Source organism: Prionailurus viverrinus, chromosome B3 (genome assembly GCF_022837055.1).
Source record: "Prionailurus viverrinus isolate Anna chromosome B3, UM_Priviv_1.0, whole genome shotgun sequence".
NCBI lineage: Eukaryota > Metazoa > Chordata > Mammalia > Carnivora > Felidae > Prionailurus > Prionailurus viverrinus.
The window spans coordinates 137,290,889-137,306,750 of record NC_062566.1 but is presented as its reverse complement, the minus strand read 5'-3'; the positions used below and the strand labels follow the sequence as shown (position 1 = coordinate 137,306,750).

Genomic DNA, 15,862 nt, shown 5'->3' with positions numbered 1-15,862 from the left:
ACATGCGAGCTGTGCTTTTGACTTTACTCGGTTCCTTGGTTCCTCGGTCTCTCTCCCCGCGCCCCCCCACCCCATACATAGCATTTTGATCATCCTTAAGACAAAGTAGCTGGCAAAATATTTAAGCGATCCGAAAGAAATGTTTTTATTTGCCCGCGTGCGAGTTGGGTTATCTGCCGATCTTGTTTATGAAATTTGGGGCTGCCTTTCCAGCAGTCTCTTCGCCTCTCAAATCTTTCCCGGCTCACATTTCCATATTTCTGCGTGCATGTTCTTTGTTAATCACTTGGCAAGCGCTTATTTGAATATTAAAAATTTCTTTAATCATCAAAGGCAGGAGCACAGTCTCATGAATATTCATATTTTCCCCCCTCCTCAGACTGGATTCTAGTTCATTACCCTGCAGTAAAAGCCAAACAGCCATCAATCGCCCTCATTACAGGCTCTGGCGTTTTGATTGGCTGCCTGCTGCCCAGAGCTTTTTTTTTTTTTTTTAATTTTTTTAATTTTTTTTTTTTTTTATTTTTTCCTCTTCTCCTATGAGCTGTCTTGTACAAAAAAAAAAATCAACAATGCAAGAATAAATTTCTCTGGTTGAAAAACAACTTTGCAAACTTGTCAAACAGCCCTCATGGCTTGCTGCTGCTGAAGCGGTCACCAGCACTACCCCCGCACCCCCTCTTAAAAAAAAAAAAAGAACCCAGGAAAAAAAAGGGGGGGGGAATTAAATAAATAAATAAAAAGGGAGAAACTTGAGCCTCAGAGATGAATATTTGTCAAGAGAGTTGACGTAAGTTTCATTTGCATAATGACTTTGTACTTCTGCATTAATAAAATTTGCATATGAAGCCATGTTAATTACTCCTGATCATGCTTTTTGCATTCATGCATAGTAATTTTCTCCGACTTGTGAGAATTAATGTCTTGGCATGGGGGGGAGGGGGCGCGGGGATTGTCAGGTTTCCTTGCTAGTGGCCCTCACTCACCAGCGCTCGCTCCCTGTCTGTCTCCCTCCTTGATCTATGACTCATTTTTGCGCTATCAGTAGGAGTTCTTGGCTTAAAAAATGTATCAATTGAAAAGCACCAGTAGGGAGAAAAATACACGTCTCCTGCACCGCGTCTTCCCGAGCGCCTGGCGCTGGCTGGGAATCTGGAACCCTCCGCGTGGGAGGGGCGCCCGAGGATTCAGCACTGGGAAAGGTGCTCGCTCCCCTCACGACCAGGCTCGGGCTTTTCCGGGCGCGTTTTTTTGTGTCTACATGCCGGTGGGTGTGGGCGTGCTCGCGGGGTAGTGCGCATGTGTGAGTACCAAGCAGGAACATCTATCTGCAGGGCCCCTCTAGGAGAGCGCGGCAGGTTCCAGACCCCCACGGAAAGGATGCCTTGCAAACTGCCTTACATCCTGATTTGGAGCCTAAGAAACGTTTTTAGGGATCTTATTTTTGGACCTTTTGGGGCCTCTAGAGCAACATTCTAACCTCTGTGAGCCTCCGTTTCTTCATTTGTGAGGGTGGGGGTCGCTGGCCCTAAATACTATGATACATGTATTCGTTGTTGTTTTTTTTTTTTTTCTTTCCCTAATGAAAGTGAACTTCCATGACAAGGAATGGAGCCAGCCAGGGCTTTATTTTTAAGCCACCTGGATCCTGAATAAAGCTGACATGGCGTCTTGGTGTCCCTGTGCCACATACCTCGGTGCTTTTCCAATCCCAGAGGGGGAACCCACCTAGAATCCTTTGTAAAAGAGTGTCTTGCAGGGCTCTGCGGGTGCTTTCCAGAGCCAGGAGAGCACCCGGCAGGCATTCCCCGCCAGGCTGTGGGAAGACCCACAGGGAGCAGGAAAAGTTCCAGAGTGGAAAATAAATGGACCATAGTAGCCGTTTATCCAGTGAGTGTTCGCTAGAAGCCAGGCTCTGGCCAGGCTTGCCCTGACCTTCCTTTAGAGGCAGGGCTCCGAGAAGGTGACTCGCCCCAGGTCATGTGGCCAGGAAATGGCAGAGGGGATTGGACCCAGGCCTCTGCTCCCTCTGCTCCAAGGCTGCTTCTGAGCTCCGGGCTTCCTCTGTGTTGCCAGCGTGTTGCCTCAAGTGCTCTGTCAGGTGCATTCTCAATTTCCTGTCTGCTCTTCTGAATGCACACACTTCTTCCTCGAGGACCGGTGAGGGCTGGGAGGTGGCCTGGGAGGCCTGCTGAGGCCAGAGACAGTCCTCGCCCTGGACTTTGCCAGTTGAACGATTCTAAGGTGTGCAGTTGGTGATTTTGAGTATATTCGCGGCGTTGTGCGACCATCACCACCACTAATTCCGGAACCGTTCATCACCCCCAGTGGAAATCCCGTTCCCACCAGCCTTCATGCCCCTGCCCCCAGCCACTGGCAACCTCTTGTCTGCATTCTGTCTCTATGGATTTGCCTACTGTGGACATTGACTATCACACAATGGGTGGCTTTCGGGGTCACCTTCCGCTTTTGCTCTAGCTTCAGAAGAGGTTTTCTGGAGTATCCACCTTTGGACTGAGCTCCAGGTTTAAGTTGCTCCGGGTGAGGGGGATCCCCCCAGGTCGGAGGTCCTCGGAGAGCACCTGGAGTGTCCTCTGTGGGCAGCTTAGGGTTAGAAGCCACTCGCTCTTGCTGTCCTCTCCCTGCCTCCGCTGAGCCAGCCCCTAGAGCAGGTGGTCCTCAGGTTGGAATTCTTAAGGAGGCTTTTGGAAGCCCCTCCAGGGGGCAGCACGGCCCCCACTGCTACCTGAGTTGGGGGACGACTTTGCCTTTACAGGCCCTGGCCTAAGCCTGGCCCTTCCAGAAGGAGAGGTTTGTGGCTGGACCTGCCCTTTGACCCTTCCTCGCAACCTTGGAGACCCAGGTCCTGCTCCGTCACCGCTTGGGAAGACAGTCATCAGGCCCCGGACACTCCTGTCACTCTTTCTTAGCCATGGTAAATGGTGGTGGCTGTTGTCACCGCTTCACCCAGAGCCTGGAGGCCTGGGTTTGCTCTTTTTCAGCCTCCCGTGGCCTTACTGAGCCCAGGGACCCTCCAGCTTCCCTCTGCTCCACGCGGCCCTTCTTCTCAGCATCCCAGGGCACCCCGGTCACTCCACCCCAGCTGCAGCCCGAGGGCTGGCGGGACATATCCGGCCTTTGGAGATGCAACTGGGTTCAAGTCCCAGATTTCCCGGAGCTCCAGCACCCCCTCTGGGACGGGGACAGTTTTCCCTGCTGAGTGACGTATTGGTGGTGAACTGCCTGCTGTGGTAGGTGCTCTGCACAAAGCCGTGTCGGGAGCCTTCCGTGGGGCGAAGCCAGACTGACGAGGACAGGGCCGAATGTGCAGTGTCCAGTGCTGGGGTGGGGGTTTAGGCAAGGACTGGCCAGGGCAGGCTTCTGGGAGGAGGCAGGTGACGCTGGCCTTAGGTGCCTACTTTACTTGGGGGCTTGCACCGAATGTGTGGCTGGAACTGTGTGGGGTCATTGGCCGTGCCCTCCTGGGACCGTCCCGGGCTCAGCAACATCCCGGGTCCCGAGCTTAGCCTCATCCGAGGTCCTCATTGGCCCAGGGGAGCCCACGTGGCTTTGGCTTCTTGGCAGGACATTTGCAGGGCTTCTCAGGGGTCCTGAGGCCCCCAGCCCTGGATAGCACACGTTTTGTAGAGGCAGGTGCTGTAGCTAACGAGTTCTGGTTCCCGGAGCCGGGCGGCCAGGGTTTGGCGGGGCTGGCTGCTGGCGTCTACAGTTTTCTGTGGTCACGTCACCGGCTTCCTGGTCTGCGCAGTGGGTCTCCCAAGCCCTGCCCCGTGGACGTGTTGGGAAGCTCACTCAGGATGAGGACTGACAGGATCCTGGCTCGAAGTGGGCTTGCAGGGTCCCGTGGTTCTCCTGGATGGGGGAATCCCTTGTGGGGGCCACAAAGTGGGCAGACCTCCACCCTGCAGATCCGTGCGGGGTGGTGAGCGGCCTCGGGTGGCCTCCTTGGCAGAGCTGGCCTGGGGCCCAGCTGCCCCTCATCTCGTTGATGTTTTCTTTTTGTCTCCCTGATGCTTCCCTGCTCAATTATTTACCCGGGGAATTCGGGCTTCTTCACTTGTGGTTTTGGCAAGGGCTTCACACAGACTTTTGCCCTGGTGGTCTCTTAGCCATTTAAGATAAACGGCCAAATCAAACGCAGGCCTTGCTGGGGAGCCTGCGAGCTGTGGGGCTGGGCGGAGGCAAGCCAAGCTCCTGGCCCTGTGTCGTGGCTGTTAGACTGGGGGGGCGGGGGGGTGGTGGTGGAGACGTCCCAGCCGGGGCTGAGGTGTTAAGAGGGGTGGTGGGCAGTGCCCGGGGTTTCCTGGGGTGGGGGGAGCGTTCAAAGCCTCTCGAAAGGCCTGGGGGCTTGTGTGCCGTGTGCTTCCTGCTCAAGTTGCTAAAGGGGACGCTGGGCTGGAGAGAGACACCAGCTGGCCGTCCGCCAGGCCGCAGGCTGACTGGTGCCCAGGTGCTCAGAGGTAGACTGAGGTGTTCGAGGCCTGAACACACAGCCCGTCCTGATAGGGCCAACGGTGGTGGCTTGGCGCTTCCCAGCTCTTCCAGAGGGGGGGTGGCCCAGATTTCTGGGAACGAATCCCCAAAGGAAGCCAGATCCAGAACACTCTAGAAGCCCCCACATGGTGGGTGGGGGGTCTTCCTGGGTACAGGGGCCCTGACAGCTTCTTTTGCCCCCGCCCACCCAGGGATGGGAGTCTGGTCCCAAGACGGCCCAACCTGGCAGCTGTGGAAGTAGGACCCCCTCACCCCTCACCCCCCACTTCCCATGGCCTCTTCCCCGCTCCCCCAGCCTGTGCCCAGGTGCCTTCCCTGCAGGGAAGCCTGGCACCCCGGGGCCTCCCACTCTGGAAGGGTGGCCTGCAGCCCTCTGCCCCGGGCCCCTGTCCCGCACCCCGGGTCCCTTGTACGGTCCAGGGCCCGACTGACCAGTCTTTTTTATTGTTTTTTCTCCAGGGCCGTGCAGGCCTGCCCAGCTGCCAGCGACGGCCCCCATAGCTGCCTCCTCCCACCCTCACTCATCCGTGATCACTCCACCTCTGCGCACCCTGGGCGCCCCGCCGCCCTGCTTCCCCCTGCCGTGCTGCAGCGCACGCCCGGTCTCGGGTGACGGGACTCAGGGTGAGGGTCAGACGGAGGCTCCCTTTGGATGCCAGTGTCAGTTGTCAGGTAACAGACGGCCGCGGTGGCGGGGGGGGCGGGCTCCCAGGGGTGGCGGGGTGTGCCCTGGGCAGGGCCGGCCGCTGCCTCTCCCAGGTGGGCCGGGCAAGGTGGGGACCCAGGGAGGATGTGTGGTCCCACCCCAGTGGGGCACCGGGGAAGTGGTGAAGGACGTCAGTGGAACTGCACACTGGTGCCCCTGTCCCCATCACTTAGGAGGTCCCCGGACGCCTCCGCCCTTTGCGAGGGTCTCACTCCCAGAATGCATTCCTTCAGCTTCCAGATTTCATCTCTTTGGGCTGTTTAGCTAAACCTTAATTGGATAACGCTTAACATCTGAGGTTTTCTTCTGCCCCCGCCACGGCCATCCCCTCTCCCCCACCCCAGTCGCTGCCCCCCTCCCCGAAGGCAGCGCTGGGAGAAGATTCCCTCCCTGGCTGCCTGTGTCCATCGCTGGAGCCGTCCAAAATGCTGAGTTTCTCTTTGCCAGAATGTGTTGCCCATTAACTCTGAGACAGAAGAGTCACTCCGAAGGAGCCCTTCAGCTGTGGCGGTGGGAGGGGGTGAAGCCTTGTGGGGTTCCTGTGGGGTGGGGCTGTGCACACGCCTACTGTGCGCCTCTCTGCAGGTCTTTGCGGCTGCCCAGTATTCAGATGGGCAGACGGGGGGTCAGCACAGTGGAAAGACCTGTTTTCCATCACCCTCCCCATCTCTCTTCCCGAACACGACCCGCACTCGTGCTGTGGCCCAGGGTCCCTGGAAATGGCAGGCCGAGGCCTCCTGCCCCCTCCTCTCCTGGTCAGGGCCTGGTGCCAGGATGCTGACATAGACACAGGTGGTGGTGAGGGCCCTGAGGCCTGGTTTCCAGGCAGGGGCCAGGAAAGGAGAAGGGTGGGTGCAGAGCTGGGGCAGATTCAGTTTGTCTCAGCTTTGTCCCCAGGCGTCTTACAGGCTTTCCCTTGATTTGGGTAGAGAAAGGAAAACGATTGTTACCGGACAGATTGTGCTTTAATTGAAACTGTCTGGAGGGACTGTCCGTGGTGGAGCCAGGTGGGCCTGGCTGCAGGGGCCAGAAGTCCCTAGGCCTTCCTGCTGGTCAGGTGGCCTGCAGCCTTCAGCAGCTCCCGCTCCGATGTCTGGTGGGCTTATACCTGGAAGTCACAAAGCGAAGACTAAACATGTCCGGGAAGGGGTCGGCACCACTGGCAAAGAAGCCAGCTCCCTGCTCGCGGCCACCCTAGTGCCCCTGGGGGATTGGGGCTCCCGTCCCAGCTCTGTAGGTCCGTGCTGTGATCCCTGCTTGCTGAGCGAGGGATGCCTGCTTCGTCTGGGCGGTTGCCCTGCTCTCGTGGCTTCCTGTAATTAGTGCTGCAGCCCCTGCAACCACGCGGGGGGTCGCACTATCAAAGATCAGCCTGAGTGTTTATGACTAGACTCGGTCAAGGTCTGCGGTACAGAAACATGATTTCCCCGGCAGAGGTGCACCCGGGGCTTTGCTTAACCCTCTGTTGGCTCTGGCTCTGCTTAGAAGCTGCCGCCGTGCTGAGCGGGAGCTGTTATATCCCCATTTTGCAGATGGGGAAGCAGAGGTTCGGGGAGGCTGAGTGGCTGTCTTCGGGATGCCTCCCACCCAGGTCACCCTCTTCCCACGGAGCCTCGTGCCCCTGCCTGCATCCAGGGGTGTTCGCGCTGGATGGGCTCACATGCTCGCCCGCAGCCGCCCTACCGCCCACTTCCTTCTAGGGACCGTGTGTGGAGGGCCTGCTGTGTAGCCAGGGCGCTGGGCCTTTCGTGTGCCTTCTTGGATTCAGTTCTCATAGGAACCTTAGGACGTCACTCTCCCCACTTTACAGATGAAGACATGAGGCTCAGAGATGTGGAGGTCTGATAGCTCACATCCATTCATTCATTCTTACACGAAAAGCCCTTTCTTGGGCACCTAGTTTGTGGCACTGGGCAGGCCAAGGAGTCAGGCACGGTGGACCCCTGGCCTCTGGCAGCTTGCGTGAGTGGAGATGGGGAGAGCGGGATCAGGGTCCCGCAGAGAGTTTGCTTTGAAGGGGATGGGAGGGCAGAGGTGGGATTTGACCCTGGCTGATCGTCCAGAACCTGCTTCATCTTTCGTATTGGCTCTGCTGGCTTAGAGGCCTTCTTGGGTTTTAGAGCTTGATACTCTGAAGGCTTAGAGTCCGTGAGCAGCCCCCAAATTGATGTCGGTGCTCAGGGAGGAGAGTGAGGCAGGGTGAGCTCTGTTCCTGGGGTCTCTGGGACCCCCCCCCCCCTTCCTGACCCTCTTCAGCGGCCTGTCCTCGGCCTCTGGTGCTAGCTAGGCTGTGATTTCCAGGACCGTCTTCGTTCCCTGTCGGGTCCCCGTTCATTAGTCTGCTCCGGGTTGTTCCCCCCATCCTTTCTGATCAGTTTCAATACCTGAAAATATCCTGCTCTGAGGGTTTTTGTCCCTTTGTGGCTTCTGTCCCTGGCACTGGGCTGTTTGCTGAAGTGTTTTTAGTGCCTATTTAATTAGTAGTTGGAATGCAGTCATTAAATCCACAGTAACCCGTTAGGAAGAAGCAGTCCTCTGAAAAGACGGAGAGGGGCCACCGTCCTCACTTTGTTTTGTCTCTTTTCAGATCAGGATGCACTGAACCTATCTCTTCAAATTAATACGGAAAACCCCGGAGTAACCGTGTTTCACACAGGTTAATTGCATGCCCGTGAATGCGTTCAGAGTTATTTATAGAAGGATGTGATTTTATGGGGGAGAAAGCCACACAGGTTTGTGTGTTTGTGTATCTCTCTGGCTGCTAGTGTCCCAGACAGCCCCGCCTCCCAGGACCCCAACCCCAGACCTCCTGATGGTCACGGTGGGGAGAAGGGATTTGGGCTCTTTGTTGCTTTTTGACTCTGCTGAAATAATGGGGGGGCTTTGAGTCTGGGCATTCCTGGAAACTGAACTTTCTCCCCCGAGAAATTTCATGTAGGAACCACTCCAGGGCGCGCCCATGGCGTCCGGAACCTCGGCCTGTGGTCCTGGCCTTTGCACCACCTGGCCGGTAACCTTGAATAAGCCAGTCTCCCTCTCTGGGCCTGTTTCCTCTTCTGTAATAAAAAAATATATATGCCTATATACACTTACCTAGGTATCATATCATCTATTTACATGACTTTTAAAAATGAGACTCCACGTTTGACTTCTAAAACAGATGATACTGATCATTGTAGTTTCAGTTACAGGCTGCTGTGGATGACTGGGCACGTGACTTGGTTAAGGTTCCCAGGGCAGGGGTGGGGTGTTCAGAGAACGGTTTGAAAACCTCTGGGCTTTGGCTCCCCTGAACCTTTCCCCTTTCTGAGGTTTCTAAGAGTGGCAGGCAGTCATTAGAATGTATCCACTGCCTGCGTGAAGGCTGCTGCCCTTTATGGCTTTGTGACCCTGGGCGAGTCATTTCCCTCCTCGCTCCTCAGTTTCCTCACCTATAAAATGGGGGTAATGATAGTATATGCCTTGCAAGATTGTTTTCAGGATCGAATGAGGTCATATATGCCAGGTGCCGAGCCCAGTGCCTCACGCTGAGTAAGCCCTGTGGAAGTTCTGATTCACGCTCGAGCAGAACGGGTTTTACAACACCACGTCATTACGTGTCCCTCGTGTGGAATTTTACTTCAAGCTGGACCTCCAGGTTCCACTCTTAGAGGCCTTCAGCCTCTTGGCTGGCTCAGATCATGTACCAGCATCGTGAGGTGGACAGGGAACCGAGAAACGTCATTGCATATTTAAAAGCCACAAATGGTCATCAGCCGCAGTGATTGATACACGCGCTTGGTGAAGTTCAAGGTCTCACGGGAGTGGAAGTGTTTGGATTTAATAGAAGGAGTCAGTTGCAGCCATTAGTAGATGCTGAAATCACAGGGCAATCTTGTAAAGTTAAATTCAATTTACTTTTCTACTGAAATTGTGCTTGCTGTGTTATTTAACTAATCTGGGGTTTCTTGGCACGGGTTAAAGGGACAATAAAGATAAAAGAATACCTGTAAGTAAATAGTAGGGTTTAACAGTAGACGGTATCGTGTCCTCCTTCAATTATATCCCAGTGTTCATTTGTGTTGGTTTTTATAACCGGAGCCATCCAATGGGACACTGCGGACTAGACCACCCTAGCTGTGGAAGCTTGATGCAATTAATACAGTCTGTCTGGAAAGTGGCCTTATTTCTGGAAGTTTTATGTTAATGATATGGTCTGTGCTTTGCACATTTTATACCAGAACAAGAAGCACGCTGTAGTTTCATTCTGGACTGGGTTTGATTAACACCGGAGGATCAGTGGGAAGCCAGAGGGTGATGCCGACTGAGGTGGCGGCACCAGCCAGGCCCCCACCGGCTCACCGCCTCTCTCCTGGTGCAGAGGGTGCAGGGGCGCCCCAGTAGGGCATGAGGGCCTCCCTGGAGACTCTGGAGGGAGGGGTGAGTATGGGGGTGAAGAAGAGAAGTGAGTGTTGGGGGAACGCGTGTGGACAGAAGCACTCCGTCTGGGGAAGGTTCGCGATGTGATCTTGCGATTTCTTTTGCAAAGTTGCATCTGCTGTGAGTCTGCCTGGGCTAACCGGGTCCCAGTGTCAGTGGGGGCTGGCTCGCTGCAGAAAAAGGGCTCGCAGGGGAGTCATTAAAAATTTAAAGAGTCATCTGTACGCCTTGCGATGTCTACCTTGCCGAGGGGGCCGGTGGTCCAGCATTTACAACCCATGAGTGATTCTTGCATGCCTGTTCCGCGTTCTGTTGTGGTGTCCTCCTGCCTCTTGGGATCACACCGCTGCAGAGGCTGCCCTGGACCCTGTCTTTAGAGCCCAGATGCCTCCTTTCGTGACTGGGGGAGGTACCAGGAGAAGCCACGGAGAGCTGGGGATGGAGGGAGGGGGGCAGAGGGCAGCAGGGCCTGGGAGCACCCCAGAAAAGCCCTCTATCCGGGAAGTCACGTCTGCCCCGACACCTATGGGATCCAAAGGCGCTGGGTCTCCAGGGACCAGACAGAGTGCAGTGCTGCCTAGTGGGGGAGGGGGGCGGGACTGAGGCAGGGGCACCTACCGGCATGACTGTCCTCGGATAAAAGGGGCCCCAGCAGCGTCCCGGAGAGGAGACCGCTGCAGCCACGCCAGATTCCATTTCACTCTGAGCCGGCCCTTCGGACGTTCTGAAGGCAGAGCTAAATCAAAGAATTCTGTTCAAATCCGTACAAGATGTTGCTGTTTTCCTGCTCTGACAGGAGAGGCATTTATTTGGAAGTGCAGTTTCTTTCTTTCTCTTTCTTTCTTTCTTCCTTTCTTTTTCTTTTCTTTCTTTCTTCTTTTTTTTTTTATAGCTGTCTTAAAAAGGAGTTTGGCTGTTTAGCACAGCTGGTGCTCATTACATTATGCACTGGCAATAAAATAGCATGTGTAATTAATTTTTAATGCGGCACTGGATGCAGCGCCTTAAAGCAGTCAGTGGATGTGAGGAACCAGCACTGGCCACCGACATCAGACATCTCAGAGCACGTGGCCACATTCTGCGGCCTTAAAGGGCATCCGAAAGTGGCCGAGGAGGCTGGGGCCCTCCACGTGGAGTGGAGTAGTCCAGACGTGGGTTCGCCTCGGCAGACCTGAGGCTTGAGTTCCTGGCTGCTGACCTAGGACCAGGGGTCGCAAGAGATCACCCCGTCGAACGCCTTCATCATCTGGGTGGGTCACCGGGGCACAGGTTGTGTGTGACACGAGCTCTGGGTCCTTGATGCTCTGCCCGCTAGGCCCTGTTACCTCCTTGAGTTCAGACTGCAAACCGGGGAGGGGGTCACCGTCCAGCTGAAGCCGCGTGAAACGGACGATGTGAGTCGGCGGCAGAGTTTTTGCTCCGAGGAGCCCTGAACGTTCAGCTTCTTGGGCCCTCAGTGTTGCCATCTGCGGTTGGAACACGCCTCCGTGTGCCCTAGGCTTGAGACGTTCTGTGGTTGTGCTCTGATCCCTGGCTTCTGCACCCCTTCTCAGGGCTCTGTGATGCCGATTCGTGCTTGAAATGAAATGTCACTGCGGACGCGTACTGTGCGGAGAGCCGTGGGCCCTGTGGGACCGTGCTCCGTCCTTGTTCTCAAGGTGCCTGGGTGGGGATATGTGACCCTGGGCTGGGTCTCAGTTTCCTTCCCTGTGAAACGGAGCCACTGGAAGTACCTGCTCATCATCTGGAGGCTCCACCGCGTGGCCACTGTGTTGGGGTGGCCACGGCTGAGCACCAGCGTGTGCAGAAGCAGAGGCAAGGGGAGAGGGGAGGGACAAGAAGGAGGCCGCCGGGCTGTCGAGAACCCTCGGGTGCCCCGTGCCCGATGCCCACGTGGCTGCCATATCTTTGCAAGTGTGCTTGCTGCCTGGGAGATTACCGTTGGCCCTGCTCCTATGACTTGCCAGTGTTTCCCACCGGGCCTACTGTGTGCCAGCACCATCCTGGTCACTTGGCAAACTTTGCTCAGGCCACCCCATCCTCCTAATGCCCCTAAGAAGAGGCGGCCCCCCTCTCCTTTTGCTCCTGAGGACCGTGGGGCCCCCAGCTTGTAGCTCTCCCCTCCCGTTTCCTGTTGGGGTGCACAGTGGCTCAAAAAGGGGCAGTGGGAATGCAGCTCGAGGTGGGAGAGCAGACCACATTTGAACATGGGCCTGGGAGCGTCCCCAAGGTCTCCCTCCATTCACCGGCCGTGCTGCTGCCTGATCGGGGGCAGGGCGTGGGGGTCCGGGAATGAGCGCAGTTGGGGGTCTTGCCACGGTGGTCGGGGTGCACAATGAACGTGAACCACGTGCTCTGGGATACCCTTTCTCTGCTGAAGAAAACTGAAAGGACCAGGCTTACAGGAGCAGGGAGGTCCCTGCAGACCTTCTGGGATTTTCCTGATGGGGAAGGTGAGGCTGGAGGCCAGGCAGCTTCTTCCAGCGGGTGCCCAGTGACAAATGTGGATGTGGGTGTCAGCCGGGAGGGGTCCTGCTGACCCAGAGAGCCCCCTCCAGCTCTGGCTGCCCCCGAGAGGTCTGAGCTGTGAGTGACTGCTAGGCACACAGAGTAACCAACCCTCAGGCCACCAGAGGGAAGGTTGAGGCCTGGGGCATGGGTGAAATTTTTTCTTATGTCCTCGCCCTCAAATTGGGTTTCTGGGGTCTGGCTGGGGGTCTGGGAGCCGGCAGGTGGCCTCATTGAAGCCTCTGTCAGGTCTGTGTGACTCCGCATCTCTGGGTTTCCAGTGCCTGGGTGGCTGTGGTCCTGTGGGTGCCCCGGAGATGCTGGTAGACGGCCAGGCCCCAGGAGGGGTCGTGTTCGTGTCTGTGAGAGAAAAGAGGAGACACAATGCTGTTAGTTACCGCCTCATTTTTGGTACACAGTCCCCTAGAAGCAGTTTTTCTTCACCGGAGAGAAACAGACTTGTGTCGTCCTTAAAGCTCGAGGTGTTGTCTTTTTTTTTTTTTTCTTGGTGGAGGGGAACAAACTGTGCTTGACTTTTTAAACCCGAGGGCCAGGCAAGGTGGAGGGGCTGTGTGCTGTACATATTTCACAATCAAACCCAAATAGTCTAAGCTGGGAAATATAGTTTATCCAAACATAATCAAGGCTGGCCGGTTTAATCCAAAAATCTGTGGGGAGAAACCAACCCTTGGTGGGCAGGGGTCCCTCGGGGTGGGATTTTGCACACAGCCTGCCATCACACCTGAGGAGAAGTGCCACCTGCTGACCTCTTCAGGCCCCTCCTTGGGGGTGGGCGTGTGACCGTGGTGTGTGGTCAGTGGGCGTGGGAACGTCAGCCCTGGCAGGGTCTTTCTTACATTTGGCAGTGGGGCCACCCGGTTATGGTCGGGTTACCATTTCTGGGCCCTCACTGCGTGTCAGGCCCTCCGCAGGGCCTTGCTAGACATTTCAAGCTTCCCAGCACCTTCTTTCCCAGGAGGCAGCCTATTCTGTAGTTTGCAGGTGAGGAGACAGGCCGGGGAGGTGGTAGAATGTGCCCGAAATTGCACAGCGGGTCGGCAGTGGACGTGGGATTTGAACTCAGGTCTCCTTGGGTCTAGGGGACACAGCCTGCTCCTGTCCTTGCTCTCTGGCTCCCAGACCACCCTCCTGCTGGCCTGCTACCTGGCAGGTGTGAGTGGGAGCCCCTGAGGGAGAGGCGTGAACTAATGAAATTATCCTGGAGTGCTGGAGGACTGGCCGGAGCCCTGGGTAATAAGAATGCCTGTACTTCAGGCCGAAGACTTCAGCCGAAGGGGTCAGAGGACTTGGGACTTCTTGGAAGAGGTTAACGCAGAAATGGAGTCACTACCTGCAGAGACAGGGGCATTTGGAATCTTTTCGTAAATCCAGACATTTTTTTTTAAATTTTTTTTTCAACGTTTTATTTATTTTTGGGACAGAGAGAGACAGAGCATGAACGGGGGAGGGGCAGAGAGAGAGGGAGACACAGAATCAGAAACAGGCTCCAGGCTCTGAGCCATCAGCCCAGAGCCTGACGCGGGGCTCGAACTCACGGACCGCGAGATCGTGACCTGGCTGAAATCGGACGCTTAACCGACTGCGCCACCCAGGCGCCCCAATCCAGACATTTTTAATCCATGCCTTTGTTAATAGGAGGTGGGGAATGGCTGATGGGAGGGGCCCCTGGATGCACACGTCGGCCCCGAGAGCTGTATTTAGCCCGTGCCTCCTGATGCACCCTTTCTGGACTTGGCGTGTGCTTTAACAAGTGCCTCATTTTAGTCTTCTTTTAGAAAGTTTATTTCTTTTGAGAGAGAGGGAGGGAGAGAGAGAGAGAGAGAGAGAGAGCACGATCTTGAGCTGGGAAGGGGCAGAGAGAGGTCCCCAAGCAGGTTCCGCACCATCAGTGCAGAGCCCGACGTGGGGCTCGAACTCATGAACCCTGAGATCATGACCTGAGCCGAAATCAAGCGTCGGACACTCAACCGACTGAGCCACCCAGGTGCCCCTCATTTTAGTCTCGCTATCTGATAGCAAAAGGAGCCACTGCTTGTGGGCCCACCGTGTGCCACGGGCTCTGTAAGTGTCCTCTCCGCCGATCCTTTCTCACAAGGGTGTGAAGATATGTCTGCTGGATCTTTTTTTTTTTTTTTTTTTTTTTTTTTGTAATCTGTGGTAAAGCGTACACAAGTTATCCTTTGAGTCGTTTTTTAAGCGTATGGCTCTGCGACATGAAGTATATTCACATTGTTGTGTGTTCCAGTGCTGCACCCCCGCCCCCGCCCAGCTCCAGAACTTCTGTTCTCCCAAACTAAACTCCGTCCCCATTGAAAGCTAACTCCCCCACTTCTCCCGTCCCACATTCTACCTTCTGTCTCTACGAGTTTGACGTTTGTGAGTATCCCATGGAAGAGGAATCAATGTTTCTCCTTCTATGACGTGTATTTCACTCAGCACGATGTTCTCAGGGTTCGTGCATGTTGTAGCACAGGTCAGAATTGCCTTCCTTTAAAAAAAAAAAAAGATATTTACTTTGAGAGAGAGCAAGCACGTGTGAGTGAGTAGGGGAGGGGCAGAGAGAGAGAGAGAGAGAGAGAGATTGAGTCCCAAGCAGGCTCTGTACCATCAGTGCAGAGCCCGACACGGGGCTCGAGCTCACGAATCGTGAGATCATGACCTGAACCCAAATCAAGAGTTGGACGCTTAACCGACTGAGCCACCCAGGCGCCCCAGAATTGCCGGACGAACGATACTGCCTCGTGTGGCTACACTGCGTTGTGTTTGTTCATTCGTCCTGCGAGGGATGCTTGTTTTTGGCTGTGGCGAAGGGTGCTTCTGTGCACGTGGAAGTGGAGTCGCTGGACCGCGTGGTCATTCTGTGCTCAGTTCTACTTACTGAGGAGCTGCCCACCTGTTTTCTGAAGGTGGCAGTATTTCACGTTCCGCCTCAGCAGTGCTCCAGAGTCCTGGTTTCTACACTTTTCACCTGATACCCACCCCAACCCCCCCGCCCCTCCCCCGCCCCCGAGACTCGGGTGTGGACAACAACTGGCCCGAGTTACGTGGCAAAACGGGAGGGTCTGGAATGCGGCTGGCTCTTGCTGAGCTCAGACGTGGCGCTTGTGGCTGTCGTGCCGGGCCACGTCCCCCAGGATGTTTCCTTTGAGGGTCTCTCACCCTGGGGTAAGGGTCTCTTATTTTTCTTCTAAGTGCTTCTTCCCAGGGACGGCCTATCTCCCAGGCTGCTGATTTTTAGCAGTCAGCTAAACATTTTGCTAGCTTGAGAGTTTGGGGAAGAAAATTCTGCAAGTGGACAGTTTTCACTTTCCCTTCTGCTGTGTCCTCAGGGTGTTGGTTTGGGTTCGGTGTAGCAGGAAGAGCCGCACACTTTAGAGTGGGGACACCTGGGAGCAAGGGAGAGCCCGCTGGTGTCCTGGGTCCCGCCCTGCCCCTCTGCGAGCCTCTCTGGGTCCCCATCTCTTGGGTATCATCATGCCAGCCTTGCTTCCCCAGCTGGGCTGGGAGGAATGGGAAGGGCGGCCCCCTGAGTTGCACTGTAGGATGTCTTCCTGGGTCTGCCTCTGTGATGGGGTGGCCTCGGGTCCTTTGTGCAAGGGGGCTGGGGGAAGTGATTCTGGGGCTCAGTGAGGATTATTATGTAAGGCTGTGGTTTCTGTTGCCCTGTATTAGTTCCTAGGGCTACCGTAGCTA

General features: G+C 55.6%; 1 protein-coding gene across 4 annotated transcripts in view; it reads left to right on the top strand.

The window, feature by feature from the left end:
- The window catches only part of BCL11B (BCL11 transcription factor B), a 96,979-nt gene that overhangs the window by 35,743 nt on the left and 45,374 nt on the right, over nt 1–15,862 (top strand). For 2 of the 4 annotated variants that reach the window (XM_047863982.1, XM_047863981.1), the window contains exon 3: nt 4,975–5,187. The exons of the other annotated variants lie outside the window; for them this stretch is intronic. In XM_047863982.1, the coding sequence (XP_047719938.1) occupies nt 4,975–5,187 (213 nt within the window). The remainder of the gene's footprint in view (nt 1–4,974; nt 5,188–15,862) is intronic. 4 annotated transcript variants of the gene reach the window in all.